The following is a 14,186-nucleotide window of genomic DNA, read 5'->3' on the forward strand; positions in this document are numbered from 1 at the left end:
TATAAATAAATGTTTCCACATTTTTAATAAATACTTTAGCTTTTTCTTCAATATGTTATGTGATATTAAATGGAGGTACAAACATGCTACTAGTTCATACTGTCATTCATTGATTAATTCACTGTTGCTATGGTTAAAAAACCCCCAATACAATTCAATACATGACCTCATAAACACATCTCACTCTCGGTAATGTTATACAGGTTTATATCATAGTGTTGTTGCACCATGGTAATACTGTGGTCATTTGGTAGCTACAGTTATGATATGGATGATGTAATTATTGCCAATTCTTCATGACGCCAAATAGACTGTAGGAAGAGAAACTACATTTTCCTTTTTGGTTTGTGTGTATGTGTGTGTGTGTGTGTCTGTGTGGAAAGAAATCATCAGCTAACAGAAACATAAGCAGAAAGGTTGAACGTTAAAGTTCACGCCTTCTCACCCATCAGCAACATGGCGTCTTCTTCCTCTCCATCACCGTTCTCTTTCCCAAGAAGAGCAAAGGTCATGCACACGCTCACATCGGGGGTGGGGGGCTAGGTAGGTAGCAACACACACACACACACACACACTTGTTGGTTTCAACAATTATTTTATAGAAACATGACAGAGTCTGGCTGTATCTCTGAACAGTGCAATCCACTACTTTCCTCCATGAAGCTAAACATTAACAGATTATCATGAATCGACAGCACTGTGAACCCTGGAGACTATGTGGTTCATGTATGTGACACTGAAGCATGGACAGAGGGTTAGGTGGTCACAGGATGAGACTAAAATCTACATCGATTTCTACCTTACACACACAAGGCAACGAGACAGACGGAAACTTGAGGATTTTTTGGTAATAAGTGTGTTAGCTGTTGCACGATGTCACTTTTTAGATCAACCGTGAAGGACAAAGCCTTAAATTCTCAAAACGCTTTATATTCTAGTTTTTCTAAAGACCGAACATGTTTCAAGTGGATTGAAATTAAAGTGAATAGTGTGTGTGTGTGTGTGTGTGTGTGTGTGTGTAGGCAGCAGATCAGTAGCTGAGATAACAGGCAGAGAGCATCCCCCCTCACAGCCGGTCCACACACACACACACACACACACACACACACACACTACTTTCTGTTGCTCTTAAACAATGTAAAAAAACAAAACAATGAAAAAACAATCTCCTTGGTTGTATCAACTCCTCCTCCTCCTCCTCTTCCTCCTCTTCCTGCTCCTCCTCATCGGTTGGTTGCAGGTTGGGGAAGTCGGTGTGTGTGTTCTGGTCGACATCTAGCACTCGCCGGAGCGACCTGCAGACGAGCAGACGGACACAGAAGAGTTCACAAATTCAGACGCTTCATTCACGGCTCGAAAAATGGGATCCGGCACACGATGGCCGACACAAGATGGCTGACACACTGGGTTACACAAACACTAACGTATGAACAGCGCATATTCTTCATGAACGGTGATGACATACGTAAACATATCATTCTCTTTATGTTTATGAGAGAGAGAGAAAGACAGAGACGACAAAGACAGAGGAGACAGAGAGAGAGAGGGAGAGAGAGAGACAGAGAGAGATATAGAGACAGAGACAGACAGAGTTAGAGAGGGAGAGAGAGACAGAGGGAGAGAGAGAGAGAGAGACAGAGAGGGCGAGAGAGAGACAGACAGAGAAAGAGAGGGAGAGAGAGACAGAGGGAGAGAGAGGGAGACAGAAAGAGAGACAGAGAGGGAGAGGGAGAGAGAGACAGAGAGAGAGAGCGAGAGAGACAGAGAGAGAGAGAGCCCGAGAGAGAGACAGAGAGACAGAGACAGACAGGGAAACAGACAGACAGACAGAGAGAGAGAGGGAGAGAGAGCCCGAGGGAGACAGACTGACAGACAGAGACAGAGATAGAAAGAGAGAGACAGAGAGACAGACAGACAGAGAGAGAGAGAGAGAGCCCGAGAGAGAGAGGGAGAGAGACAGAGATAGAGAGACAGAGAGCGAGAGAGAGGGAGACAGACTGACAGACAGAGACAGAGAGCGAGAGAGAGGGAGACAGACTGACAGACAGAGACAGAGAGCGAGAGAGACAGAGAGACAGAGAGACAGACAGAGAGACAGACAGAGAGAGAGCGTCCCTCTGGATCCTCCCGAGTCGTTTATATACTCAACATTATGACATGGACATTGCTTCTTCAGTTATGGTCAGGAACGTGTTCTGTGAGGTCACAGTGACCTTGACCTTTGACCTTCAACCCGTTCATTCTCAAGTCCAAGTGGACATCTGGGCTAAATTTGAAGAAATCCTCTCAAGATGTCCCCGCTTCAGGAGAATCGGACGGACGCACAACCCGAAAACACAAAGCCGAGGCCGAGTCCTAAAAGGAGTATGGCCGCCTCCCACCAGCCGTCCTCTCCCTAGGCCCCGCCCCCTCTCTGCATGCCAGACACCCAGAGGCCCACCACCTGTTGAACAGCGAGGCCCAGAGTGCAGCACGACTGTGTGTGTGTGTGTGACACAAGGCCGTGGACAGGGAAACAGATGGACAGAGTAAATATAACTTTAGACCCGAGCGGGACGTTCTCGGAGCGATAACAACGCGCTGCACACGTCTTTACACGGACGCGTCACTGGTTGGTTTCTGAGGGGTGGACCAAAAGAACATTAGAAGTGGGAGGGCAGGTCTCTCTATTTCAAATAATAATAATGTGATCGTTAGCTCGTTAGCTTCTGGTTTTCCCTCAAGGTAAAGAAGGGGAGGAGCTACAGGAGCCGGAGGCGAACACGCAGCGTTACCTTGGTCGGAGAGCATCTGCTGAGCATTGCTTCCTGTCCTCCTCCTGTAGGAGAAAGCAGAGCGTCAGAGACGAGACAGAACACCTCCATGATGTTGTGGACTTTGTGTTCTCCGGGTTCAGAGTTTCAGAACCGACTCAGACGCATGTGTGGGTCGAGCTGTGTGAGTCGAGCTGTGTGAGTCGAGCTGTGTGAGCCGAGCTGTGTGAGCCGAGCTGTGTGAGGCTCACCTCTTGTCCTGGTTGAACTTGCACCTGCAGTGGCCACCTGGAGGAGAGGAGACACGTTGGCTTTCTACCCCTGTGCATTTAATAGAGGCTGTGTGTGTGTGTGTGTGTGTGTGTGTGTGTGTGTGTGTGTGTGTGTGTGTATATCTTACTGAACAGGATGGTGATGCCAATGAGACAAAGCACAGCGGCGAGGATCAGGCCTCCGACACGCAGCCGGTGGTAGTCTGCAGAGAGAGGTCACAGAGGTCAGAGTCTCCTCTGAGAGGAAGTATTTAGAGAAACACATTTAAATGGGAAACACCTTCAAATACACATGTTAAATAGTGATCTACATTGTTTATGTAACGACTCGGATCAGCTTCAAGAGCCCATGAATATCTGATAATAGTGAAAATATTACTGTAGAAAAATAATACTGACCGAAGGTGAAGGGGTCCTCCTCCACTGAGGGAACAGAAACAATGGGCTCAGTTGACAGAAACAAGAGGATATGCAGAAACATCCACACGGTGACATCACAAAGGCAACAGGACACAGTGACCTCGTCACTCGCTGATGACATCACCAATACATCAACATAAAGGTGACATTTTATTTAACTAATACAATAAAAGAAGCTCAACGCACGGCTCAGGTGGTTCTCATCTCAAAAGAGTAAACATCATATTATTATAGAGACAAATCCTTTTTGAATAAAACATTAACCATATTAATCTAATATTTACAGCTAAAGACTTTATATTAGTTTACTTACTTGTCTGTTCCTCGGCCGCCACCAGGGACACGACTGCAAGAGGAAAGAGTCACACTTTAAATTAAACATCGGGTTTATTAGGGATCATGAGTGGAAATGCAATATACTGTTGGAAATTATAGATTCATGTTCTACTTGAAGTAGTTTCACTCGATTTAGTGCAATTAATAACGCAAAAGCATTATATTGTTGTATTCTATTTTTGAGGAAAGTCTATTTAGACTCATTGACGAATTAAAAACAGTCAGTATCAAGCAATCAAAGTATAAATAAAGAATAAAATAATAATTATACAAATAATAAATGCATAATAAATACAATAAAAAAAATAAAAATAATAAAAGCGTCTCTCTGGTCGACCGACACTGAATGACATCATTTATTTATTTAAAGAAGGACTGATGAAACGATCAGACTCTGAAAGGAGTTTTACTCACGTGTCATCAGCAGCAGAGCACCGACCTTTGACATCTTTACGCTGGAGGTCGTTTACCTGCAGAGACGAACGCAAACACAACGTCAACAACCAAGGAGGCAGAACTAGATGTATTCATACTAATAATAGTAGCTTTATATTATAAATGAGGCAGAACTAGATGTATTCATACTAATAGTAGCTTTACCTTCTAAAGGAGGCAGAACTGATGTATTCATATTAATAATAGTAGCTTTATATTATAAATGAGGCAGAACTAGATGTATTCATATTAATAATAGTAGCTTTACATTCTAAATGAGGCAGAACTAGATGTATTCATACTAATAATAGTAGCTTTATATTATAAATGAGTTTCCATAGCAAAAATCCCAAGTGATAAAACTTGTATTCAGTACACATGCCTTCTGACTCATGGTTGCACATCGATTGAAAACATTAACTTCTAACTGGAGTGCATTACAGAAAGACTCCCGTTGTATCAACAAGGAGTAAATTACATTATCTTCAGTCCCAGTGGCTCAAATACTTAAATTACAGTGTGTGTGTGTGTGTGAGTGTGTGTGTGTGCGTGTATGTTAGCGAGCGGATTACAAAACTCCAAACTGCTCTAGCCACGAGTCGACAGAAACCTGCTGCAACGTTCATCCTGCTGTGTTTTCTGGGGGCACTAAAGGGACTCACACACACACACACACGCACACACTCCCTCTGAAGTGCACACACCACAAAGTGTTTCCCGCCGCTCTCCCTCACGCTCAGAAACTCGATCCGATGTCGATGCGTCCAGAAGAGCAATCCATGAGAATAATATCAAGGTGCACTCAGCCGACGCTATTCTGGTCTGCAACGCTAGTTTAACGTCGTCGCCGGCATTAACGTGTCGAGGGTCAGCTTCTCGTTCACGTTGCATCCGTCGGGGAGATGTGCCGATTATTAAAACTGTTAAAAACACTTTCACATCAGAGAGCTCTGCCATCAGTGAATGTTAAACAATCCCTTTAAGTACATTTCCTGACATCCGCCACTCCCTCCCCCACTGAGGGCGCTGGCTGGAGCCTCACGGAGCGCAGCGGGGATTTTCCACTCATTGTCTTTTCCCATGTCCGCTTCAAACTGCCACGCAGCCACGCTCAGGCGTTCCTGAAGACGTGCACAAACACAACCGGCTGAACGGCTACCGCCCGACCTGCAGCAGCCCAACCTGCAGCAGCAGTCTGACCTGCAGCAGCAGTCTGACCTGCAGCAGCCTGACCTGCAGCAGCAGCCCGACCTGCAGCAGCAGCCTGACCTGCAGCAGCCTGACCTGCAGCAGCCCGACCTGCAGCAGCCCGACCTGCAGCAGCCCGACCTGCAGCAGCCCGACCTGCAGCAGCCCGACCTGCAGCAGCCCGACCTGCAGCAGCCTGACCTGCAGCAGCAGTCTGACCTGCAGCAGCAGTCTGACCTGCAGCAGCAGCCTGACCTGCAGCAGCCTGACCTGCAGCAGTCTGACCTGCAGCAGCCTGACCTGCAGCAGTCTGACCTGCAGCAGTCTGACCTGCAGCAGCCTGACCTGCAGCAGCCTGACCTGCAGCAGCCTGACCTGCAGCAGCAGCCTGACCTGCACATATGCATGGATGCAGGATTCCATTGCTCTCCCAAAAATATGTAAATGTCCTGCCCTGGGATAAACACAATATGTTTTGTTTAATTAAAGACAACTGTTGCTCTATAAGGCACATTTAAGCTCCTTAGAAGAGAATGACAACGCATCTGATTTTAAAAAGACGATACAGGTCAGACTCAGCTGCCGTTTGTTTTCATAGCTCGTATTTAATTTTGTTATTTTTACAGTTTGACAAGACATAATATTCCTTTGAAAGTAAGAAGGATAAAATAAATTAAACGTGCATCTGGCCATAAAGAAAAAAATAACTATTAAATGTTTAAGCAAGTAAATAAGTAAAAAAAACAACAACAATCAAAACAACCATGCAACACTTCAACGATGTTGTCAGCCAATCACGGCCGCTGAGGACAATTCATAATTTGTGATATTGGGCGATATAAAATAATAAACTGAATTGAATGTCAGCCATAGATCTGGTCCAACCATCAGATATAAAAAAATATATATTAAAAAAGTTTTAGTCCCTGGGTTTCTTATACTTCGATCTAAAGAGAGAGATATATATATACACTGTATATGGAGTTACATCTTGGTTATAAATGGTGCTTTTTATGAGATTTTTATGAGAGCCAATAACTCTAAATACCGGTGATGTCATAGGAGGGTGAATCACCTGCCAATGTCCTTATTCTGACATACATTTGGTCCATTTTGTCCACCTCTCTGTGGATTTGTCCTTAGTCCCAGAAGGAAGCTCATTCTGTCCATCTCATGGGTTTCTTTAATGGTTCCAGTCCAGTTTTCCATCGGGTCGGGTCGGTTTGAAACTATTTACGAGGGATTGCTTTTTATTTTGGTGCTGCTTCTGTTCATATTTCCAGTTAGCTACTCCTCATCTCCAGTTATCAGCTGTAGTTTCTAAAGAGTATCTTCACCACACAGCGACAACAGTGACCTCGCAGTGAAGGAGAATGGGAGTAAAACAATGCGTCTCCCTGCTCAGCTGTTGGCATTTGGAGTGTTTTTTCAGAAAGGAATAAAACAGAAGGGAGGACCAGTAAACCTCTCCATAGCAACCACAGGAGAGGCAGGGGAATGTGGAGCATGGGGAATCAGGCCAGCAACCACCAGAGAATGGGTCGCCTCGGGGGAGAAGAGAGAGAAGAGAGACGGAGGGCAGAGACAAACAGGAGAGAGGAGGACAGTGAGAAGACGACACAGGGGGCAAACAGAGTGAGACTGTTGGAAGGAGAGAAAGAAAAGAGTGAGAACAACAAACACAAGGCCCGCGGGCCGAATGCGGCCCACCGCGTCATGTCATGCGGCCTCTGACGGCTTGAAAGACACACGACCGCCTTTATATCCTGTGCTTTTATTTTGAAGGTTTCAAATGAAACGGATTTGTGTTATAATATTAGAGAAATGTTCTCACGTAGAATATTTCTACTCTCGAATAAACAATAATCAAATGCAAAGAGTTATTTAACAATATGTTCGGGAGTAGTTTATACAGTGTTTCAGGTACACCGGCCCTTTAAGAAGCAGCCATGATGCCTATGTGGCTCACGGTGAAAATGTGTTTGACACCCCTGCTTTAGTGTGAGCAACAAAGAGGGGAATATTAAACAGGTGGCGCCTCCCTGCTCCTATTTGAAGATCATATTCTAAAGCAAATGTTAGTGTAAGGAGGAGCCAGGAGGTGAGGAGCTGCAGGTGAGCTTCAAATCACTGGGGTAAGACGCCAAGAGCTCCCTGGAGGAGACATGCTCACTGAGCAAAGGGATCAAATGTCTTCGGTTCAGGCCGTAAAATGTGAGAAAGTAGTGAAAAATGTCTAAGTAAATTGAATTAAAAGGTCAAAAAAACAAAGATATTCAGCCACTACTCACACTGGAAGAAGCAGATTTGCAGCATTTTTGCCCAAAAGGCGACTTAGTAAATGAAAAGACAATCAAAATAGTTGCCGCTTCATTCATTTTCTGTCAATTGACTAAACCAATCAACCATTAATTATGTCCGATTCAATTTAGTTACATTTTAAAACCACATTAGACTTGAAACAAGAATCCTACAGAGCGGAGAGGTTTTGTTCAGAAGGCCGACACCAAATATGGCCGACGCATTCCTGGAGACATTGTGTAGAAACTGTCCCTGTGAAGCCTTCCCAGCGCCGCCCGGTCCATAAAGAGGAGTCTGTTCTGGCTCTGCCGCTCTACAACCGGCCCTCTCTCTCTCTTTGCATCTCTTTTTCTTCCCGTCTTCAGGACTGCGTTTCCACAGTTATTCTCTACCCCCTTGTCTCCTTTCCTCCTCCTCCTCTTTTCCATCCTCTCCAGAACTCTCCTCCTTCCCGTCTCTCGTCACACCTCGTCATGTCGTCCCCCCCCCCCCCTCTCCACTCCTCGTGTCGACTCGTTAATCCCTTTTCCACTCGTTCTCTTCCACTCTTCTCCAGCAGGGTTACACACTCAGCTGCAGAGGGCGCTAAAGAGTCGACGCTCTTAAATGTCGCCGCACGTTACGTAGCAAAGTTTGTTAAACTCACTTTGTGCCCCTTAAAACTTGTGAAACTAGAACGAGCACTCGGTAGAGCGCATACCTGCGCATATCACAAGATTGGGCATTGAATTATGAACATGTTGGCATTAGTTGCATGCCAATTGGATACAAATTTACCGTGCTATGGTAAAAAGAAGATTATGACCTTTTCATGACCTTGACATTTGACCCGATTGATCCCAAAATCTAATCAAATGGTCCCCGAATAATAACCACTCATCCCACCAAATTTCATGCGATCCGGTTTAAAACTTTTTTTGTTATGCGAGGAACACGCATACAAATAAATAAATAAATACACGGCGATCAAAACATTACCTTCTGCATTTTCAATGCGAAGGTAAAAAGGAAGAAACGCAGCCAAATGTTAGTCAGCTCTTCTTAAAACTGCTTATCCTGTCCGGGGGGCGGGGCCTGATATATGAGGAGTATGGAACATAAAGCGATCATGTATTTAAAACAAGTATTTCCTCTATTTAGTGTGCATGTGACTGTGTGCACCATGTGTGTGTGTGTGTGTGTGTGTGTGACCTTCCACTCCCCCAAACGGCCGTCTGGAAGCTGGACTCCAGCGTGTCTCTGTGTTCCTGTCCTGCTCCACAAAGACAGCTGCAGCCTGTTCTCAGCGGCATTTCTTATACTTAAATGAGCAGCACTGAATGCCAGTGTGACACACACACACACACACACACACATTGTCGACTAGACACAGGGTGAACCTGCACATGATGCGACTGTGATGTACGTAAATGAGATGAAGTGCACTGAAGGCTTTTCTGAATCATTAAAAGATTTATTATTCTCTGCTTTTTACTCGTCGAGGGGGAAAAGAAGCGGGAGAGAAAAGATGGAGACGGCCGGGCGGCGTGGAGGAAGTCAACTCACAAAGAAAGGGAAACTTAAAAACTACAAACAAGTTGGGAACCAACCGAGAGAGGGAGAGGAGGAGGAAGAAGTGTACGAGTTTGAAGGAAGGGAAGGAGGCGGGACACACGGAGGAGGGTACGAGGAAGCAAGGGAAGGAGGCGGGACACAAGGAGGAGGGTACGAGGGAGCGAGGGAAGGAGGCGGGACACAAGGAGGAGGGTACGAGGGAAGGAGGCGGGTACGAGGGAGAGGAGCATACCGGAGCCATGAGTCACACACGGCCACCACAAGGCCTGCAGCGAGCGGCGGGCTTCGCGCTGCGGCCCTTCAGCTCGTCTTCTGAAGCTCACGACGAAGAGCATCGACTCCAACGCACGGCGTCCGCTCGGGGTTTCAAAGCTGAGATGATTGAAGTGTTGGATTCAACAGATATGACGTAACTTTGGGGACGCGCAAATGACAAATATCTGGCCCGGTTCTCCCATCGGGGGTAGGGTACCGAAAACCGATGAGGAGACGGCCCCCCTGAACACGTGGAGACCGATGATGACGAGAACGGCCTCGATTGGAAGTCTTGCATTCATAAAAGTAGGCCAAAAAATAATAAATTAGTCATTATAACCATGTTTAACCCTTGTGTCATTTTGACCCGATTCAATATTTAACCCTCCTGTCGCCTTCGGGTCAATTTGACCCGATTCAATGTTTAATGTCGGTGTTCTTTCGGGAGTCAACAAACAAACATAAAGTACCTCACACTTAAACTTGGAAAACAATATTAATTCTAATAATTTTCTGGAGATTTTAATAGCTGGGGTCATATTGACCTCAAAGGTAAAATATGTTCGTAAATATAAAGGTAACAGGAGGGTTAAACATTGAATCGGGTCATATTGACCCAAAGGCAACACAAGGGTTAAACTAGCTCGTAGCTAACGCTAGCTACGAGCCACAAGCTACGAGCTACAGTCTAATATCCGTGTTTTGTCCGTGCTCCATGAGAACGGCGTTTTCAGAGAATCTGGCCGAAGAGGTTTTTAATGTCGTCATTGTCAAACGTCGTTTTGTGCTTTTTTTTTTTTTTTAAGTATCGTTTCACCGTTATTGTTTTAAAAATTCCGGTATCGGAAAACCCCCAAACGATACCCATCCCCAACTGGGGGTGACCTGCTGGGTTGCGAATGAAAGGTGACACCTGAAGGTCACAGGCCCACGGTGACGTCTCCTCGTGGAGGTTTCTAGATTTATGTTCGCGAGACGTGAAAGTAGAGGAAAGGTGAGGAGGAAGAGTCCGAGAACACTCTCCACCTCACGCTTCTTCTTTTGTTGTTGTTTTCAGGAATTATTGCCTCGTGAGGAGAGGTGAAGACAGGCAGACGTGAGTGTCCCCTGACAGAGGAGAGGACGACTCAGAGCCCCCCCGCCCCCCCCCACACACACGGGGTGAACTAAGGTGGAAATGTGCCGGGAGCCAGGAGCAGAACCCGTCTGCGGTTCCTCAGAGGTGACGGTTCATCGTGTGAACGCATCTCCGCCACCTCGTCCTGAAATACCCCAAAACACGTCGGATGCTCGTTGGTGCGCGAACTTCTTCAGAGAAACTCTGAGATCAGATCCCTTTGTTGCTAAGCGATGACGCTCCAGCGCCGCGCGACATCGATTCGTCTCGGCGGACACGTTACTGATCCGCGTTGGTGAAACACTCATGCCTCGAAATAATCCACAAAGAACACTGAGAGGCGTCTTCTCTTCACTGCTAGATAGCGTGAATCTGTATCCATGACGACGAGGTTGATTCCCCTCTTCAGGTTGCTCATGGGCACCGGTCAGACAAAGTGTGGCCAACTTGACAAAGAGCGTGTGAGCTCTGCAGAACGCCGATGGCAACATCACCCTCTGAATGTAAACACAACAGACACCCCCCCCCCACTGACCTTTACCTTGTTTACCTGTCCACACTCTGAATGTAAACACACAACAACCCCACCGTCAGCCCGGCGCTCGGGGGATTTCAGCAACACGCTTTTCATGAGCTGCACCACAAGGATGTGGAAGGCAGAAATAATAATGGATGCCAGTTTGACTTCCTGTTAATCATTAACGGTGTTTATCAAGAGAAAAGTCGAATTAATGCAGATCACAGCCTCTAGAGATGAGAGGGGGGGGGGTCGTTTCCCTTCTGACTTCATCACACACACACACACACACACACACACACACACACACACACACACACACACACACACACACACACACACACACACACACACACACACACACACACACACACACACACACACACACACACACACACACACACACACACTTTGGCTGGTGACAATTCGTCAACACTTCATCTAATATTGTTTATTTGTGATATTTATTTGAAACACATGAAAGCTGCCATGGCTGCCATCGAAACTAAAGACCTCCAACATCTGTCCGTGTTCCTCACATCTGGTTCAACACGAACTTAAAAAGGAAGCAACAGACACATATCTAACTTCTTCCTTTTCTTAATAATGTAAATTGTTGCTCAACATGTTGGCGTGCTGTGCCGACAGAGCGCGTGAGGGAAGCCTCCCGTCGCCGTTACGCACGTTGGCCCGGTGGGCGCGCGCGGCTCCATTGTCCTGGCACTGGTCGGCTCGAGTAAAACAATGCCAGCCGGACAACATCAAAGGCTTATGAAACATGTTGCATTAAACGTTCACATTTTAAAGAACGATGAGACTTGTTTTTGTAAAAAAAAAAAAATTCAAAAGAAAGAAAAATACGCGTTTCTGTTTTTAATTAGAGCATTTTTTTGAGTTTGATGTAACTTAACGGGCCAGTTCCTCAAACACAGATTCTACAACAGTTTCCATCGCAAACAAACATGTCACAACGGAGATAAATCCGATTTTTAAAACGGTCCGTAAACTGGGCTGAAAGTACGGGCGAGACCTTTTCACGGCATCAACAGATTTCCCCAGAAAGAAAAACTCCCAGAGAGCCGCGGAGAGCGGGATGCGAGTTGTTTTCTTTTCTTTGTCGACTCTTACCTGACAGCACGCTGAGTTCTCGAGACGGCACGCGCGCACACAACGAGGCAGCTCGTCTCGAGGAGGCGGATATGTGACCCAGAAGCGGAGCTTCGCCAACACCCTGCCCACGGTGACGCGCAACAGGTCGGCTGCTTTTGGGGGAGAAAAGGGGGCTGAGTTTGAAACGATGGGAGTTTTTTTTTTTTTAATCAGTGAATTCTGATCCGGGGTCGGTTTCTGTCCTCCGGCTGGCGGCTGAGGAGTGCGAGGCGGGGCGTGGACAGCTGATCCAGAGTCAGGCGGAGCGCGAGCCGAGAGGGAGGAGTGGAGCTGTAATGGTTACTGGTCGAGAGCGAAGATGTGGAAGTTTGTCGAGTTAGTAACTAAAATAAAACTAATTCGTTTAAAGATAAGAGTATAAGAATATAGTCTAATCGTTTAGATAGCAATGCATTCACTTTAATAAGAAGAATATACTAGAATGGCGTCATCAAATGTCATAGAGTGAGATCTATATCATTAACCTGTGGAAAAACAACACTGACATATTTGCAATTTGTTTTATTTATTTTCATTTTGGGTGTGAAAACTAAATGTTTCTAACCATGTTCCCCCTAACCGTACCTCTATTGAACTGGTAACATGATTAAACCAGTTTAAACCAGTTTAAACCAGTTTATCCACAACAGGCCGTGATGATTACACATTATATTACGGACTAAACATGCGGAGACGGTCCATGTGTTTTCAGGGATAAAACCTCTGTGCACAGACACACACACACACACACACACTATCATTTAAACATCAGTACAGATTTCAGGGTGCCATGGTTACACACTTTCACACCTTGCACAAGAGGTGTGTCTTTGCACAGGTCTCTACAGACATATAAACATCTGAGCAGGTGTGTTTCCTCCAACCCCCTTCCACACACACACACACACACACACACCACGCCCAACCCCCCCCCCCCCTCCTCCCCCACAACCCCCCTGGGCCTGCCAGCTCTCCTCGCTGGCCGAAACCGGTTTGTGAGGCTCCAGATCAGATTTCACTGTTGTCGTCCTCCACTTTTCTACAAGGTGCGAGAAGAGGGAGGGGCGTCAGTTCGCACGGCAGTTTGGGTAAAAAGAGACAAGAGAGACAGTAAGAGTCTCACACACACACACACACAAACACACACACACACACACACACACACACACACACACACACACACACACACACACACACACACACACACACACACACACACACACACACACACACACATGAACGTACTTGTTCTTCATGGTGCACCTGGTATCTGTGAAGGGCAAAGTGGGAAGTGTTACCGCGCTTTATTATGACCACTCCTCATTGTATGATAAAGCGTTCATTGGGGATTTGAGATGCTCTGATTGGTCGAACCACACGGGCTCATGTGTGTGTGTGTGTGTGCGCGGCTTCATAACTCACACAGTAAGATGCTGAGGCCTCCGATGAACAACAAGCTGGCACAGACCAGGCCTCCGATCCGGAGCCTCTCGTAGTCTGTCAGGAGGGAAGAGGGTTTATGAAACATATGAAACATCCCATAATAATACAGAATCATGGGTGTTTTAACAGACATGAACTACGGTCAGAAGTTTTAGAACGCCTCAATGTCTCTAAAGGAAAGACCTTCTCTTTTAATATTATTATATATATTATTATTTATATTATTATAAATTATTATTATTATTATTAATATATTATTATATATATATATATATATAATTATATATTTTTGAAATATCCCCACTGTGGGACAAATAAAGGAATATCATATACATGCAGGGATAGATACATATTATACCCCCCAAATAGAACGCTCCCACATTCCCAGATGTGACCAATGAGAAAAGAAAGAGGAAACAAACACATTTAATAAAATAAAAAGATGT

At 45.7% G+C, this 14,186-nt stretch overlaps 1 protein-coding gene across 2 annotated transcripts; it reads right to left on the reverse strand.

Annotated features, from left to right (window-relative positions):
- Positions 1–575: 575 nt before the first annotated feature.
- On the reverse strand, positions 576–12,388 carry fxyd3 (FXYD domain containing ion transport regulator 3). Of its 2 annotated transcripts, none has more exons than XM_056444096.1 (8): positions 12,277–12,388; positions 4,196–4,251; positions 3,759–3,791; positions 3,425–3,448; positions 3,154–3,228; positions 3,005–3,041; positions 2,775–2,818; positions 576–1,295 (listed from the first exon to the last, which is right to left on the reverse strand). In XM_056444096.1, exons 2-8 carry the CDS (start codon positions 4,227–4,229, stop codon positions 1,276–1,278), a joined length of 267 nt encoding a protein of 88 aa, XP_056300071.1. In that variant the 5' UTR covers positions 4,230–4,251; positions 12,277–12,388; the 3' UTR covers positions 576–1,275. The 2 variants fall into 2 exon arrangements, with proteins under 2 accessions (XP_056300071.1, XP_056300072.1); XM_056444097.1 differs by lacking the exon at positions 12,277–12,388 and adding an exon at positions 12,179–12,243.
- Positions 12,389–14,186: the final 1,798 nt, after the last annotated feature.

The sequence above is a fragment of the Pseudoliparis swirei genome, chromosome 22 (assembly GCF_029220125.1).
Source record: "Pseudoliparis swirei isolate HS2019 ecotype Mariana Trench chromosome 22, NWPU_hadal_v1, whole genome shotgun sequence".
In the NCBI taxonomy this organism is placed as follows: Eukaryota; Metazoa; Chordata; class Actinopteri; order Perciformes; family Liparidae; genus Pseudoliparis; species Pseudoliparis swirei.

Coding starts and splice junctions, on each gene's coding strand:
- fxyd3 (XM_056444096.1), bottom strand. CDS start 4,229: ATGTCAAAGGTCGGTGCTCTGCTGCTGATGACAC. Junction 3,792..4,195: donor TGCTCTGCTGCTGATGACAC/GTGAGTAAAACT, acceptor TTCCTCTTGCAG/TCGTGTCCCTGGTGGCGGCC. Junction 3,042..3,153: donor TGGCATCACCATCCTGTTCA/GTAAGATATACA, acceptor CCTCTCCTCCAG/GTGGCCACTGCAGGTGCAAG.